Consider the following 16,499-nt stretch of genomic DNA (forward strand, 5'->3'; position numbering starts at 1 on the left):
AACGCATAGTTTCAGGTAAAAAAAGAGGATAGTATTAGATTTTTTTAATAAAAAAGTTATATTTTCTATTAATATGATATATAAAAAGTAATATCTATATTTAAATTTTAAAAGAAATTAAGTTCATTTTAAGAACAAACAAATATTATTAAAGTATAATTTTTAACTGCATGGTTTATATTTATATTTTGAAGAAATTAATATTATTTTTGTTTGTCTTTTGAAAACTTCAAAAAATGTATGCATATACATGGATACATATTTCATAATCCAGAAAGTGCTATAAATTAAACATGAGTGAGAGAAAAGAGAGTAATTATTGGTCCAAAAGGAATAAATTAGTCATAAAAATGTGATAAGTAATTTTTTTAAGAAAATGAAATTTTAGAATCTTTTGTCACAAAAATATGACACATCTGGAACATGCAAGTTGTTAAAGGATCGATGACAACATGTTATAGTAATATTCAACTGAAAAAAATATTTATTTACCGAGTTTCAAACTTCGAAGCTTTTACAAGTTCTTATTCGATATTGTTTAAGACTATTTAACTTAAGGGTAATCATATATAAAAGTATCTTAAAGGAGTCTTATCTGCATAAAAAAAGCAAATTAAAAAGAGACAAGAAGGTTTAGAACCAAAGCGTGGGAGTGAATAAGATTCTTTTGGGTGGAAAATTGGACGGGGACACGGCACCATCTTATCCGCGTCACAGAAGCTGCATCACTTGAGTTCCCTGTTTGGTTACCGAGAAACTGCGAGAAAAAGAGAGAAAGACAAGCAACAAGCTTTAAACAATTACGACGTACCTTGGTATTTGTACTTCTTGTTGTGAAAGGTTGATGTGAATTCAGTTTGTGATGCATATGCATATACATATATAAACCAGATGGGCGCAACTTTTCTTGAATGCTTCAAAGTCCAATGCAATCCTAAAGCAACCCAAGCTGTGAGAAAACCATGACGCATTTATATATATATATATATATATATGAGATTGCTGTATACGTTATTGAAGTAAGAATACGTATTGATTTATCAGTTCATATAATGTCTATATCACTATTTTGGAATAAAGAACGAGCTCGAACACCAACAATTTAGGGCTTACGTCAGAGTAATACATGTTCTATCCTAATCTATCCTATCACTTAAGCTCTTCAACAACCAAAGTTATCAAATGGGGTTGTTTTACATGAGGTGCATGGTGTTATTATGATGCGTAGTTTAGTTTCTTACAATTTTTCCAAGGAAAATATCCACTTTTCCTTTTAATGAAGCAAAGTTGATAGATTTTCATGACAAAAGATCAGTGTGATCAAGTACTATATAAAAGATCAGTGTGCTCAAGTACTACCTACGTAGTTCGATATAGGAAAATAAGGTTAATGTCAGCTTATAACCCCACAAGAAGAAGCAAAACAAGGAGAGAACATAACGTTATCGTTTGGTTTTGTTTTTCTCTGAAAAAGAATATCTGCACACATCAGTGTTCTTGGGATAATAACCGAAGGTAATCTTTGACTCTTGCAATAAATCTGCTATATCAATATTAAATAAATAAATAATATTAAAACTGAAAGAGAACAAAACGAGAAGGGGAGGAAGAAGAAGCTAAGGTTTGAAAAATAGGCAAATGATTCAGAAGGAGTAAACATGAGTAAGAATAGTGTCAGTACGTGTAAGCCATGTGAGGTGTTGGAGAAGATAGGTAGATATAATTAATGAGGCATGGACTATTTTTCTTGTTCAAACATGACTCATGTAGGGGACTACATGCTCTTTTATTAATAATTAATTATTTAGGGTCCTAATAAGCTTCTGACTTTTCTATATATACATAAATACACAAGCAAGTTGGATATATATAGAATTCGAAAAGTTCACATTATATACAAATGTTGAATAATGAATACGTGTGGGGGAAAGCCAATTTAAGTTTTGCATCTACATATATAGGTACCCATAGCTAGCTAGATATTATTGGCTTTAATTAAAACATTCTTGCCTTTTTAATTCAAACCGTTCATATCAAACATTAAAGTGCAGAAGGTTTTTGGCTTCTCTTCCATGGTGGTGGGGACTATATATCCAGACCTAGCTGGCTGCTTCTTCTTCTTTTGTTGTTTTGAAGGACATTATCATATCATTGCATTTATATTTACTTTTCTTTCTCCACACTCTTCAATCTCTTATATCATACAAAAACTTCTAACAGTACATCTGTACTGTCTTCCATAATTACATGTCTGCGTCGGCAATATACATATATATATATATATATATGTATATAGTCCTTGAAATTATTGAACATGGATATACAGAGATCTAGAAATAAAAATGAAATTTTTTTACCTGTGAATGTTGTCAAATTTTCATAGTCCCGACATGGTTGAAAAGTTGAAATTTAGAGACATCGTTGTGTGAGCTTAATTAATCTAAATGGATTTGTCAATTAGTGTCTATTATTAGACATGATAATTTAATTAGGATATGTAACATATTTATTTAAGAAGCAATGGGATGGATGGAGTCTTTAAGCAGTGTTTTGTCTGAGACAAGTTTAGTACATTCTTTTGACAAAACCTGCAATCTTCTGGGTAATTTTATTCAGAGCATTTTGGGTTGCGAAACCTGGTCTTCAAATCTTACTCAAGACCCTGTCCTCTTCTGCAAGAATCTCTCTAAACATGTCTTGGATTGCTCTCTATCATTACACCTTCACACGAGTTCTTTAATCAACATTGTTTTAATTAAATTAAGCAGGCAGTACTAATAAAAGCATGGTATTACAAGCTTCACTTACAGAAAAATTCTCATATATGTCAGTAGACTAGCTATAAGATTAATTTCCTTAATCAATATTCTGAATCACAACAGAGGAACCTCTTTGATTGCATCACCAAAAGAATCGTGGGTATCTCAATTATCTTTTATAATTCATTTATTTAGTGCTCATGAAAGTAGCATGTCAACAACATTTCATTTATACAAGTCACCTAATCATTAGAAGAAAATCTATAAACAACAGTGGCGGCAATATATATACCTTCAATGTTTGAGAAAGAGAATCATATTAGAAAGGGAGATTTCATCCTGCAATGGCGACCTAACTTGAATGATTGAAAATTTCTAGAGAATATTAAAATATAATTTGTGCAGAGATTGATGTTTAATTGTCGTGTTGCTTAGGGAGGCACATGATTCCAATATGTTATTCTGTTTTCATCAGTGACGGGTCAACTTAAGTGCATGGGTTATCTGCTCCATAAAATTGTCATGTGTACCTTGAGGCCTTGAAATCGTAAAATTAAATAACAAATATTAATTGAAATCAAAGCCTTCATATGCACACACACACACATGAAAAATTAAACCTGATTTCTTATTACAATTTATCTTGATGATCTTAAATTAAGTTTTTATAGTTTATTTTATTGTAATGGGGTTCATATTTACTTATTTGGGATGACAATGATTAAAGCAATAATATTAATAATTTATTAATTTCTCAAACCGTCCATCACATCATTTAGAACAGAGACTAATTAATTCAACGGACCAAAAAAGATACAAGTACTGTTATCGAAGATTTATTGATCTTCCTTCTCTCTCTCTCTCGCGCGGTCACTCTGCATTATTGGTTGTCTTTTATTCATTCATGGCGTCGACATATATATAAAATTTTAAAATAAAATGTGCAGAAGGCAAGTGGATGGGATGCCTGAGTTTAGCATGCATGCAAAGATAAGACGTCTTCCCAGGATTCTTGCTTTCCCATGTGGTCATGGTGCCCTTAGCTCCACAGCTACCTAATTGCCCATATGATATGTATAGGTCAAGAAGACTCTAGCATTCAACTTTGTTACTTTCCTACACACATCCCAGGAGCCTGCCAAAGTTTGTCTTCTTCTACCCATATATGAATTTATGTTATTAATGCTTCATCCAATGTTAATTAAAGAATTAGCTAATTCATTTGCAGAGAATAGGAATAAAATGATTAATTTAGTTATAAGTATTTTAACTATTTGCACATGAAACTATTCCCTTAATGAAATACTAGCCATCTTGATATATATGTGTAATCAGTTAAAAAAAATTAAAAATTTAAAAGATAAAGTAAGTTGGCGTCTTATATATATTTAAGATTAAAATAAACTCATTTTGTAGTTCTTTTAGGATGGAAGGGAGTAATATTCATATTAATTCAAAGGCACACCTTGTGACCTTTAAGCAACATATTGGCATAATTAATTCCTTAATTAGCACCTTGCGGGTTTTTCTGAGTCTTCATTTCTTCATATTACCACAAAATAACTGTATCTTGTGTATCAGCTTGGAACTTGAAGAGAAACTGCATATCCATGATTGATGATGGTCTTATATAGTTCTTGTTTAGTCTGATCTTTAACTGTAGGAGGAAACGTATATTAGCATATAAGAGATCCAACAATTGACTACTTACAAAACCCCAATGATTCTAATGGAAACTTAAGCCTTTGGTAACTTATATATGATCAAAATTAAACCATGATTCTGGTTTTGACAAACATGTTTCCAAACACTACTTAATATGATATACAAACTAAATCAAAGGTTTGAGGAAGGTGTGGTAATAAGATATGAGAAAGCGAAACAGTAATTGGTCCGAATTCAAAGAACGCTGTGTTTGGTCGGATGCAGAAACATGCAAGATTCCTTTATCCGACCACACCACACGACGGATGTGAAAGCCCCTGGTTGGTGCAATGTCCATCCCAAAAGTCCTTCAATTATATATATTACTTGCTCTCATTCATATCAATTAATATATCATAAAAATAATTAATTTTCCTCTATCATCCAATCCCATATCATCACGAATTAAAAGAAAAGAAATGGATCATCACAACCATTTCGGCATAGTTATATAACTGATTAAGCACTTTATTATCACAATACATTTGTATAAAGTCGCTGTCTCTGTGTGTTGTGTGTGTGTTTTTCTACTTTTTGACGTGAATTCGACAAATTCATGCACGAATGGCTAGAGATTTATCAACTTTAATTTCCCTTTCACTTTTTGGTTCGTCCAGTGAGCAAGAGTTTGGCTTTGTGAATGTTCCCTAATGGCAGAAGCAATTGTAGAGAGAAAGATTAAAGCAAAGTTGATTGCAATTATTTGGGTCGACAAGAATAAAAGGAGGATACTGATCGATTAAATATTATGTGAGAGAGATATCAGAAATGGACACAACGATTTTTGAGGAGGGTCAACTTTGTCTCCCACATCAATTAGGTTTAATCAAATCACAATTGGGTCTGTCTTTGTTTTCGGGGACATTTATAAGGTGCTAATGGCATCATTATTTGCCTTAATAGAAAAATAAAACCCATCCTTTAATTGTTTGTTTGGGTGTGTCAATTTTTGTGGCAAAAGCTTTTTGTCTTTTTCCTTAATTAACCCACTTTTTCCATATTTTTTCCCCTGGGTATTAATCATCTGTGCTAAACTCTTGGAGATGCTTTTTCAAGATGAATTCAACGTCAAAATGGGTAAAAGATTTAAATTGTAAATGAATCATATACGTGTAATTAACCTCTCTATCTTCATATAAGGACAAACTTTTGTAGTTATGCTTTCAATTTCACGCTGATAATTACTCATTCATTAATTAATAATTAATAAACTAGTGAAAAAAGATGACGTGTCGTTAATTAATGAATAGACTTTCAAAGTCATTTTTATTAATTGGTTGAGGATCTCTGGACATGTCATGCTTCCATTAATTGCTTTAGGAATTCATTGCTAATTTAATTAGGAACTAGTAATTTAATTAAAATAAGGGCACTTGCGCAATAATGCACATGATCTCAAATCTAGGAAGTCATTGTAATTAAATATTCTGAGTATTTATCAGTGTGAAATTGAAAGCATAACTGCAAAAGTCTGTCCTTATTTGAAGATAGAGAGATTAATTACACGTAAATGATTCATTTACAATTTAAATCTTTTACGCATTTTGACGTTGATTTGCATATATTGTGACTACAAATTAAGAAGAGTGTAGTCAATGCTGCATTGCAAGATAATAATATGATTAATAATAATGAAATTAATTATAAGTGAAGAGGGTGTAAAACATATTGTGAATTAAAAAAGATTAAGTATATATGAACGGATAAGCTGACATACTACCACACCTTCATTCACACAAACTCTCTTTGGTTAAGTCCACAAAAAATACACAAATCACTTTGTGTATTTAATAAATATAAGATACTTTGTTGTGGTTCCAGTCACGGCGCTTGGGCAGGCATCCTAGCTCCTGGATGCCTAGGTAAACACTTAAGGGTAATTGACGGCTCGCCCTACCCAACATTGGTATGACCTAGGAGGAAGGGAGATTTCGCCATGCTCTTGGATCGTGGGTGAGCCCAATCCCTTTCCAAAAATTTTCTTACCAAAAAAAAAAAGATCTTTTACGATTATATCACGGCTTATTAATATAAAATCTAAGTTATAGTTATTATATATCTATTGTTTAACGAAAAGGCTTGAAAGAGCAAAGAAGGTGAAAAATATATACAAATAGCATTAATCTGTACACAAAAATAATGTGAATATGGGTGTATGATAATGTGAAAATACGCACACATTTCGGATGTGAATTTAGTGAGAGGTAATGAGATTCTAGACATTTGGAGTATCTTCTTTTCAGTGTCCAGTTGAAGGCTAAAGAAGTTATGATTTGCAAAGTAAAAATAGTTAAATAAATATGGCTAATGTTATGCTCCTCCGATTCTTAATACAGTTATTTTTTATCATAAATATAAGACCTATTTCTTATATTTATTAATTTTTTCTAAATTAGCCTTGTTAATATTCCCTGAACCATAATCAAGTAGAAGAGGAGGGAAGATATTAAGGAAAATGATTATAATGTTTTAGAAAAAACATGTCATTTTTTTTAATTAACTAGTTTACCTAACTTCTTTAATCTAATCAAATTAGTTAAATAAGTCTTATATTAAGAACCGGAGAAGTATTACAAATTAACACGAAGAGGATTTTCAGGACAGAGTGGAGAGAAAATGAAAGAGAGGCCCAAAGCTTCCTCTCCAGGTCTGTCTTCATCTGATACTTGAACCTCCTGGAAAGAATCTAAGTTTAAGCAAGCCCAGATACTTTTATTATGCGAGGATTAAGTTTTGGAGTTAAAAAAGATTGATTATTTTATACACACACACACATCCATAAAGAGCTAGAGTTACCATTGACTGGTAGATTTTGATCATATCCTCACAGGCATATCCAGGAATCCCACTGAGTTGAGTTTCACCAAAAATGAGCTGTTTGGATCAGCTTAAAGAAAGCACTTTTATATTTTTTGAGACAGATTTACGAATTTTTTCGCATTTAATCCAAACCAAATTTGGTATCTCAGTTAAATTATCGTCTTGAAAATGAGTGAGCACATACCAATTGTAGAATCTCACGATTTGCGATTTGAATCTTGCAATTCGAGACAAAATAGACAATAAAATATTCAAATATTTCATTGTATTTTTTTGTGGTCTAAATCATGCGACTCACACTAGAATTGTGCGATTCACATTAGAATCATACGATTCAGGAAATGTTGAGTGGCGCTGGATCAGACTCAACACGTTAAAAAACTTTTTCATATTTATTTTTCTGATTTTTTTGTTATTTATAGGAGAAAATCTGTCATATAAATACTCCCTAATGCACTTATCACTTCTAGCTTATCAAATATCAATCAAAACCCTAATTTTTCATTCCTTATTTGATTTTGGGGACTGTTTGTCATTGAAATTTGATATATATTGGCTTTTTTTTTATTTTTTGTGAGGTGTATAGAACCTAATATCTACAAACTTTTGATGTTTACTTCTATAAAATTACCTATATGTCATCTTTAATAATTATTTATGAATTTTACGATTCATGATAAGTTTCAATTCAAGATTCAAAAAATAGACTTTTTGATTCGCAATTCGTACCATTTTTTCTTTTGTCTGCGTCCCCTGCGTGTATTTCAATTCCTACAGTAAAAATAAATAATGAAATATGGGGTCCCCCCTCGTGCGGAAGGAAAACAAATATTTTTGCGTATAGTCTCTGGATCGTGATCTTGTGAAAACGATCCCCCCAGAGTGAAAGAAAGCTCTGAAATATTTTCACCCATTAGTATAAATTATAATGTACCTTGCATGCCCATCATTGATGACACACAAACATGGCGCAATATGGATTTGCTTTCTTCTGTTACATTGCTCTCAGGCCCTTAATCATTCAGTCCTTTACCTTCTTAAAAGCCACAAATATTATAAGATACAGTGTTATAGAATAATTTAAGGAGGAATATCTTAAAATGACTTTAGTTGGGTGATGTTAAGTACTAATACTTCACAGTCTCATCATCTTTTAAATCAGAATACTAATGAGCAGATGATGAGATGATTTAAACTTGCAACTGGATTTTATAAAGCAGTGTCATAGGAGATCAATAGAGAGGCAAAAACGAAGATAAGCATATTCTGCCACATCTGATGAGAAGATTAAGGATTTTCTGAGATATGAATCAGATGCAGCAGGGCCCGCAATTAGATAGAGATTGAAGCAGGCTTACATAATAACTAATCTTTGTTTGAGAATCAAACAGATGGGAAAAACTTGTTGAGATTGAAAGGAAGAGAGTAGAATTCCTCACTCCTCGTATCTGTCTTGTATGATCTGAATCTGTCCCACCAGTGCATCCCCCTGTCTTTCCGGGTCTGATTGTCCTTCTTGTGCAGTGTCACGTCCAAGAACAGTGCCAGCATACCAGCCACAAATGCTTCTGATGAGAACGGAACGTTGATCATGTCATTGAACTGTCATTCAAAAGCAAAGATTTCATGAATGAGGAGAAGATATGGTAAACAGAAGGATTCTTATGTTCCTATATTCAAGAGAATGCCTAATATATTTTGGCTATGCTTTTGTGTTTTTATGATTGATTGAGTCTTATTTATTATTTTGGTCATTGGATACATACCCATCTAGCATGGGTGTGGACAGGGCCATAGCCTTTGAATGCTGTATACTCATTGAAGTACTGAGGAACGGACAAGCCCATGTAAACAGAAAAACCTAAGATGAATTTGGTTCTGAAGCTGTTCAGGTTGCAAAACTGAAGGAAACTGAGGCCTGCAGAACCTGTGTGTTGTTGGAGCAATGAAATTAAACAAAGTAAACAATCAATTTTAATGGAGCTATAAGTGACAAGATGAAACTAGGTTCTTAAGTTGAGAACACTTACCCACATAGGCAAAGAAAAGGCAGTACAATGCTGCAACAATTGGTGCTGGGATTGAAGCAAAGACAGCTCCAAATTTTCCTGCATGGCAATCACGTTCAGTACATACGCTTAACATGAAAGAGGCAAATAATTGATTATAATACAAGCATACCGAGTATTGAAAAGAAGATCATGAATCCAGCTGCTATTTGAGCCACCCTTCGGCTACCAACACGTGTCAGAGCCAAAAGTCCAGCATTCTCACTGGGAAAAGCCAAGGAGAGTTTTCATAACAGTAAATATACTGCTAAGAGATAGGTGTTCATAAGAAAATGTTGAGGTTTTGAACTAGAATCTCACACAGAAACTGATGATCCATTCCCAGTCCCAAAGATCCCAGACAACAAAATTCCCACTCCCTGATACAAGGAAAGCCACAATCAATCATGATGAATGAGAACAAGAATGCAAAGATAACAGACTAATTTAAAAGCATTTATATCATATTAATGGAGGAGGATTAAACTATAAATTGGAAATACATTCTGATTTGTTAAGAGAACTCAAATCATCTTAACTGGGAAACTATTTAAAATTCATAACCTATGTTACCTGCCAACCAACACCACGGCTAAGAACTGAAGGTGGTATGGGAGTTGCACTTGCATATCTCGACACAGCAATAAAAGCACCAGTCGACTGTTAAGATGGGGAAAAAAAATTTCATGAGAAAAAACCAATGACGAATCCCATTGGAAAGAACAATTTGCCCACTCAAAGTTGCTCAAGGTCAAACATATATACATATATCGTTCATTGGCTAATCCGAGCAAAATAAAAGCCTGCATGAAAATAGGCAAACCTCCACTAAAGCAACGAATGCAGTAGCCATCATAGCAAAAGTTTCTCCAGCATCAAATGTAGGAGCTCCCCATTGAAAAGGATATGGGACTCTTATCCTGCATAAGATTTTAACATTACTGCAAGTTAAACCACAATTTTTCTGCTAATCTAGGTACAAATTTTAAAAGCATGATCGCTCTTGTACTGATCATGCTATTATTGATAAACTGCACATCCGAATTTTAATAACACGATCCTTCTTACCAAGGGGAACCACTAATAATTCCAGCACGATCAGTTCTGCAAGTCAGTTGAGTTTTAGGTGCTGCATTTTTATAGGCTCCACCCACAGTGAGGAGATGAGCATAAACCCACACAATTGCAACTGAGAATATAACCGCGAAGCGATCAAATATAGGTCTGTCTCCTTTTATCATATGAGGAATGTACTGCAAAAGCACACCACTACTTGTAAATTTAATGTAGAAGACAAACAAACATGGCAAGAATTGACTCCAGAATTAAAATCCTCATGCATGGTGGGTGTTTGTTACTACGAGAAATATGTGCAAATATAAATCTAATGTTGCAATAGCATGAAGACAATCGTGAATTACCTGTGAAAATATTAAAAGCATGACGATTTCTGGCAACCCAATCTCCACGCATTTCGCAAGCTAGAATTACGCAAGATGTAGTTACGTATAAGAGGAAAGTAATATAGTGAGTACTAATGACTGTTTAAAATATACATACCACAGGAAACCCGAGTTCATACAAGCCAAAGCCTGATAGAGCAACCAAGGGAACAGCAGAGAGTGGACTTAAGAACCTAAGCAGATGAAAACCAGATTATTCACCAAGAGGCTGAAAACGAATATATAACTTTCACAAAAATTGATAATATGTAAATCCATTATTAAAGCATAACATCTCTTGACAAGCAGATGAAAAGGAGAAGAGTTACTGAATTGTACAGATAATCTGACAAAGGAAATGCCAAAATAAGTTTGCAAAACTCTGCAGGGGCAAAAACAATGAAGAAGCTCAGAGTACAAAGTTTCAATCAACCTCACTATATTGCGCCAAAGACCACTGAAGCCAAGGACAATTTGGACGGTCGAAGCCACAATGAGAGTACCCTGTGTTGCTCTCATTATCTTCTCAAATTTCTGCATTTTCACCAGAAATCAGGTAAGCAACGATAATGATACAACATAAATGGTTTATAGCCAGAAGCAAGAAGGCAATCCCATGAACGAACCAACCGACCAACCTCGCTAGGATCCACAGTGTCACTGTAGCGACCTGCTAAAATAATTGAAATCGTAGCAGGGACAAAGGTGTAGGATCCTCCAATAATCGCAGGTAGACGAGTCCCAAAAAATGTCTGGAACAAGGTGTTTATTCCAGCCACGAACTGTAGAGTCTGAATCACTTTTGCTTTCTCTTCCTAATGAACCACATTTGCAATTTCTATCAAAAATTGAAGAAGCACATAATCGAACAGGACTAGTCAACACTTGATTTTTTCACTTTCAAGACTTACATTGCCTCCTCCCATTTGAGGAACTAAAGAAGAGGGTATCAGAACAGTTGTGCCCAGCATGACCAGATAATGCTGGAAACCCAGTAGAATCGCCTCCGCTTCATTAATAAAAATTCTATACTCAATTTTCCCATAACTTAAAAAAAGGTGGGTTTCCCCGAACCAAAAACAAGAAAGGAACAAGCATCACATTACTAAGAAAATGATCTTACGCCATGGAGGAGGACTTGTTATGCAGTAAGAAACATTGGGCAGCTGTTCTTTCACTGGGTGTGGCAAGAGCTCGTCCTGCTTCGGCGGTGGCGCAGCTCCTCCTCCGGCCATTCTCCAGTACTCTCACTAACCCCCTAGCTTTCAGAACTCAAACGGAGGTAAAACAAAAATATTTACAAGCCCAGACGTAGAAAAAGAAAACCCAGTTTGAGTTTTTTCTTTTCTCAGTGAAGCACAGAAGGATGATGATGATGATGACAGTGAAGAAGAACGAGAGAAAAAGGTGGAGAAAACAAGAGAAGTCACGCAAAATGAAAACTTTCTTCGGTTAGACTCCTTGGGAAATTCAAAGAAGAACGATAACAGTAGAGAAGAAGGGTGGAGGGTGTGAGTGACGAGTGACGCCTTGTCTGTAACGTTATGCAATGCAGTTGTATTTGGCTATTTTGGCAACCCAAGAAGACCACTTGGAGGCCAAGAAACATAAAACGTAAAAGTGAGTGTGAAGATGTGGAAAAAAGCAAAAGAAGTGAGAAAAGAAACCAAAATCTCTCAGAGAATCTCTCAGTTTTGTATTTCTTTTCAATATTCTAATCCCAACTTTAATACTGTTATTAAGTCCCTGCCTTTCTTTTCCTCAGCACGTAAAAGATAAAGCTTGCACAAAAGCATCTTCACCTTACCTTTATTAACCTCAGATTTGCGATTTAACTAATGCTATTAGTTGTCAAAACTCAAAACCACGAATCACACGCAAATAGATTAAACAATGAAGCTAACACAAATTTCAGAGTACAAATTTGACAAGACAGAAAGCCAGAAAGTTCATCTTCTCCACCCCTTTTGGCCCCGACTTCAATGCTGCTCATACTAACTACTGCAAAAATGATCAAAGGCTCTTGTTTTTTTTACCTTGACCACCCGGAATTTGCAGAACTTGAACATGAATCAGGAAGGAAAGCTGCTTGCTACTTCATATGGCTAGCTATACAGGCCTGTTCCTTTTTATAATTGAGGAAAAATGACACCTGTTCTCATAACTCTCACTGAGTTGCCAAATTGGTGTCACACAATGTTCATGTGATGATCAAATAATGACAAACAAAAAAAAAAATTGCATAATGAGGATTTGTTTAAGAATCATAAAAGCTTCCCATTTTGAAAGATGAAATTAAAATTTTCATAATATACATAATTTGGCTTTTATTCATTTTGATCAAGAGTAATTGATTAGTGAAGGCCTTTAACGTATTAATTCTGAAGCATGCACGCCAGCCTCGCGGTGGTGTCACGTTTGTTTGGAGGGTGAATCTGCATTATGCATGTTCACTGAGCTGTCTATATATTGGCACCTGGCAGCATGACCTGTGAATCTGGATTTCTCTCCGCAACTTCCATGCCAGCCAAGATTGCTTGCGCTGATGGAATTTCTCCCTAGTTTTAAGAGTCCAGTATTTTTAATATTTAATATAAAAATTAGATAACTAATTTATAAATATTAAAAAAAATTAGTTAAATGGTTATCAATAAAAATAAAAATGTGTCTTGTTTTATGCAAAATCAGTAACTCTATGGAAACTCTCATTTTATATATGTAATTAGTGAGTGATAAATATGTGTTGGTTTAATGCCATCAAGACCAAAGCAAATATCTCAACTACTAATGGTGTGTTGGGTCTAGCAAAGGACTAGTTTTTCATAACGTGACGATTTAAGGTTCGAATCTGATTGGAGAAACCACATATTTTGGCATTGTCTCGAGCATGAATGGTTTCAATAAGCCCTGGAAAAAAGATGAAGCAAATATCCCAATTAGCTTCTCTATTTAGAATGAGAGAGTAATATTCATTTAAATAAACTTAATAGCCAAGAAAATTCTCCACTTGTGTTTGTCTTACCGTTGGTCACGTACATGTTATCAAAGATTAGTACTAGAGATATGTGCCCTATAAAAAATAAAAACATTTAAGTACTAGAAACGTATAACTTATCTGATTTAGGTATATTTTATTTTGTAAATTTCACTGTGAGTTTTCAAATTATAATACTCCTCCAACCCTTAATATAGATCTAATTGTTAAGTTGATTTTATCCTAAATATAAAACCTATTTTTATATTATCATTTTTTCCTAAATTACCCTTATGAATATTCTTTCAACCATAGTCAAATAAGTGAGGGAAAAAGAATATTAAGAAAAATGATGATGGTGTTTTATGTCATATTTCCTATAATTAACTAACTTATCTAACTTCCTTAATCTAATCAAATTAGTTAAATAGGTCTTATATTAAGGATCGGAAGAGTATCTGGAATATTCTAATGACCTTTTTTTCATTTCCTTTGAGGCGAGTTGCTATTAAAATATAAACATCCATATCCTACTCAAGATCACGAGTCGGTAATCTTTGTGAAGAAGCAACGAACTGCATTATTAACAGATTATTCTGGTTCTCTCCTCTAGCGCCGCATGATTAAAAATAAAACTAAATGAATGAGCACAATATAATCTAAATTAACTATTTATCTATTTATATAGTGCCTTTTGGGCTTTTTATACTCTTTAATAAATTTGTTGCTTAAATTCAAGAAATTAAAATAACCTTGAGAGTGTAGAACTCAATTGACTTAAGTGGGTGTTTTGTAACTATGTTAAAAAATGATTTTACATTTTAGTATAATGTAAATTAATTGAAATAAACTAATCGAAATAAGACTATGGAATAAGTCTCACACTAACCTTGCATAGTTGCATGTATGAAGTATAATATAAAATCCAAAATTTTTTTTTTGTGAATAATGTATAAATTAGTATTAATATTATGCCATAATAATATATTAATCTTGAAGATTAACGAATCTTAATGACATCTGTTAGAAACAAAGAGAAAGAGATATCAATTAATAATCTTAAGTGGATTGACGTATGTTCATTATTACAATTATTAATTAAACAACATAATCTAAATTCCATATGATAAGAATAAGTGGAAACTTTGTTATGGTTTCATAAAGATTTACCGAGTGTTGCTGAGAAGTAGTAACATTGACTCTTCTTAAACTGTGGCATCATCATTCTTCACAGTCTATATAACATCAAAAAGCATTTATTCTTCTTGGCCCCATTTAATTTGATCTTCTAGAAATATGTGTTTAAGGTTCTAGAAATGTTCTCCCCCTTTGTAATAGTTTTAACTACAAATTTTCCAGCATATATAGCAAACTGAACTTGTAATCTTTCTAATGAGTTCCCATTCAGTTCTTGGTTTTACTAATACCATATCATTCCCTCCTTCTATAAAAGTGATGATCATAACGTGTGTGTGTGTGTGCCAGGAAAAAATATAGAAGAAAAATATTTGCAATGTAATTAGTCCCCAGAAGTATCATATTATTATAAATAGCAAGGAAAAATTATCTATGAAACTCAATATATAACATTTAAACCATAGGTTATGTAGTGGTGTGACATGATTGAAATTTAGGATGTGTTGATTTCATTCACATTCATATTGTTTGCTATGAATAGAAAATCTAATAAAAAAGTATCAATGTATGCATAAGAAAATAATCAATTAGTGCATTAAAGGACATTTTTCTTTTGAAAATATTTACGCGAAGCAGCTGTGGATATTCAAAACTTTTTGTTACTCAATATCACATTGAAAGTATTAAAAATAGAGCAATTTCGCCCATGCCATTGGAAAGAAAAAGATAACAGTCACGTTAGTTTAATCTTCTAGTAGGTAGGGTAAGATTGCTTTGTTTAATACTCTTTCATTCCTAAATATAACACCCATTTTAAATTACACTAAAAAATAGATCTTATATTTAGAATTGGAAGAGTACTTTTGAGATGATGCTGAACAAAAAAATTTCAAATACTTGACAAATATTTTTAGGACGAAAATAACACAACCCATGATTAGTACAAAGTACAACGGTAGGCATGCACTTTGATTTCGTCTTTCTCGTTTATCAAGTGCGCAATGATGCTCCGTCTCTTTCAGACGCGTTTCTTCCGTGTTGTAAGACCAAAAGCGTCCATTTTCATTTGTGAACACTTCATTAAGAGAGAGTTTTAAATAATTTTGTTTTAAAAAAAGAATATACACAGAAGAAAATTGCGTGGTTTGGTCCAATCCAAGCACAGCTAATAATGTGGAAAAAATTGCCTAGGAGGTAGTAGAAGCCAGAAACCATAATTTAATTATCCAAAATAATGTAGAAGATGAATCTCCGATATAAATGGACGCAAAATCTGGTGTGCCTTTTGACTTGATAAACTGTAATAAGTAATGAAGAAAGACATGTTAAATGATGAACCCTACAAAGCCTCAAACCGACACACCTAGAAATTTGAAGGAAGGTTGATACATTAAAACACAAACATAAGCTTTTACTAAAGCCCCTTTAGGTTTTGCTTTCGGCTGTTTTGTTCCTTCAAAATAAACTATTTCTCTCGTTGACCCATCATTCCTTCACCCATTACCTTGTAATTTTTTTTTCCAAAAAAATAAGAATATCGAATCATTCAACATTGTGTGTCAAAGAATACCCATGTGGTCCTGCCTCTTTGATCCTTATATTCCGTACCTCTATT

At 33.3% G+C, this 16,499-nt stretch overlaps 1 protein-coding gene across 1 annotated transcript; it reads right to left on the reverse strand.

Annotated features, from left to right (window-relative positions):
* Positions 1-8,469: 8,469 nt before the first annotated feature.
* Positions 8,470-12,342, reverse strand: LOC114743558 (nucleobase-ascorbate transporter 6-like). Its single transcript, XM_028931769.1, has 14 exons — positions 11,897-12,342; positions 11,685-11,782; positions 11,412-11,588; positions 11,207-11,307; positions 10,892-10,967; positions 10,753-10,812; positions 10,400-10,584; positions 10,155-10,251; positions 9,905-9,991; positions 9,653-9,711; positions 9,465-9,556; positions 9,314-9,391; positions 9,050-9,210; positions 8,470-8,885 (listed from the first exon to the last, which is right to left on the reverse strand). The coding sequence occupies exons 1-14, from the start codon at positions 12,006-12,008 to the stop codon at positions 8,667-8,669; spliced, it is 1,602 nt and encodes a 533-aa protein (XP_028787602.1). The 5' UTR covers positions 12,009-12,342; the 3' UTR covers positions 8,470-8,666.
* Between the last annotated feature and the right edge of the window lie 4,157 nt (positions 12,343-16,499).

This window comes from Neltuma alba, unplaced genomic scaffold (assembly GCF_004799145.2).
Source record: "Neltuma alba isolate B1F8T4 unplaced genomic scaffold, ASM479914v2 tig00004048_pilon, whole genome shotgun sequence".
Classification (NCBI taxonomy): Eukaryota; Viridiplantae; Streptophyta; class Magnoliopsida; order Fabales; family Fabaceae; genus Neltuma; species Neltuma alba.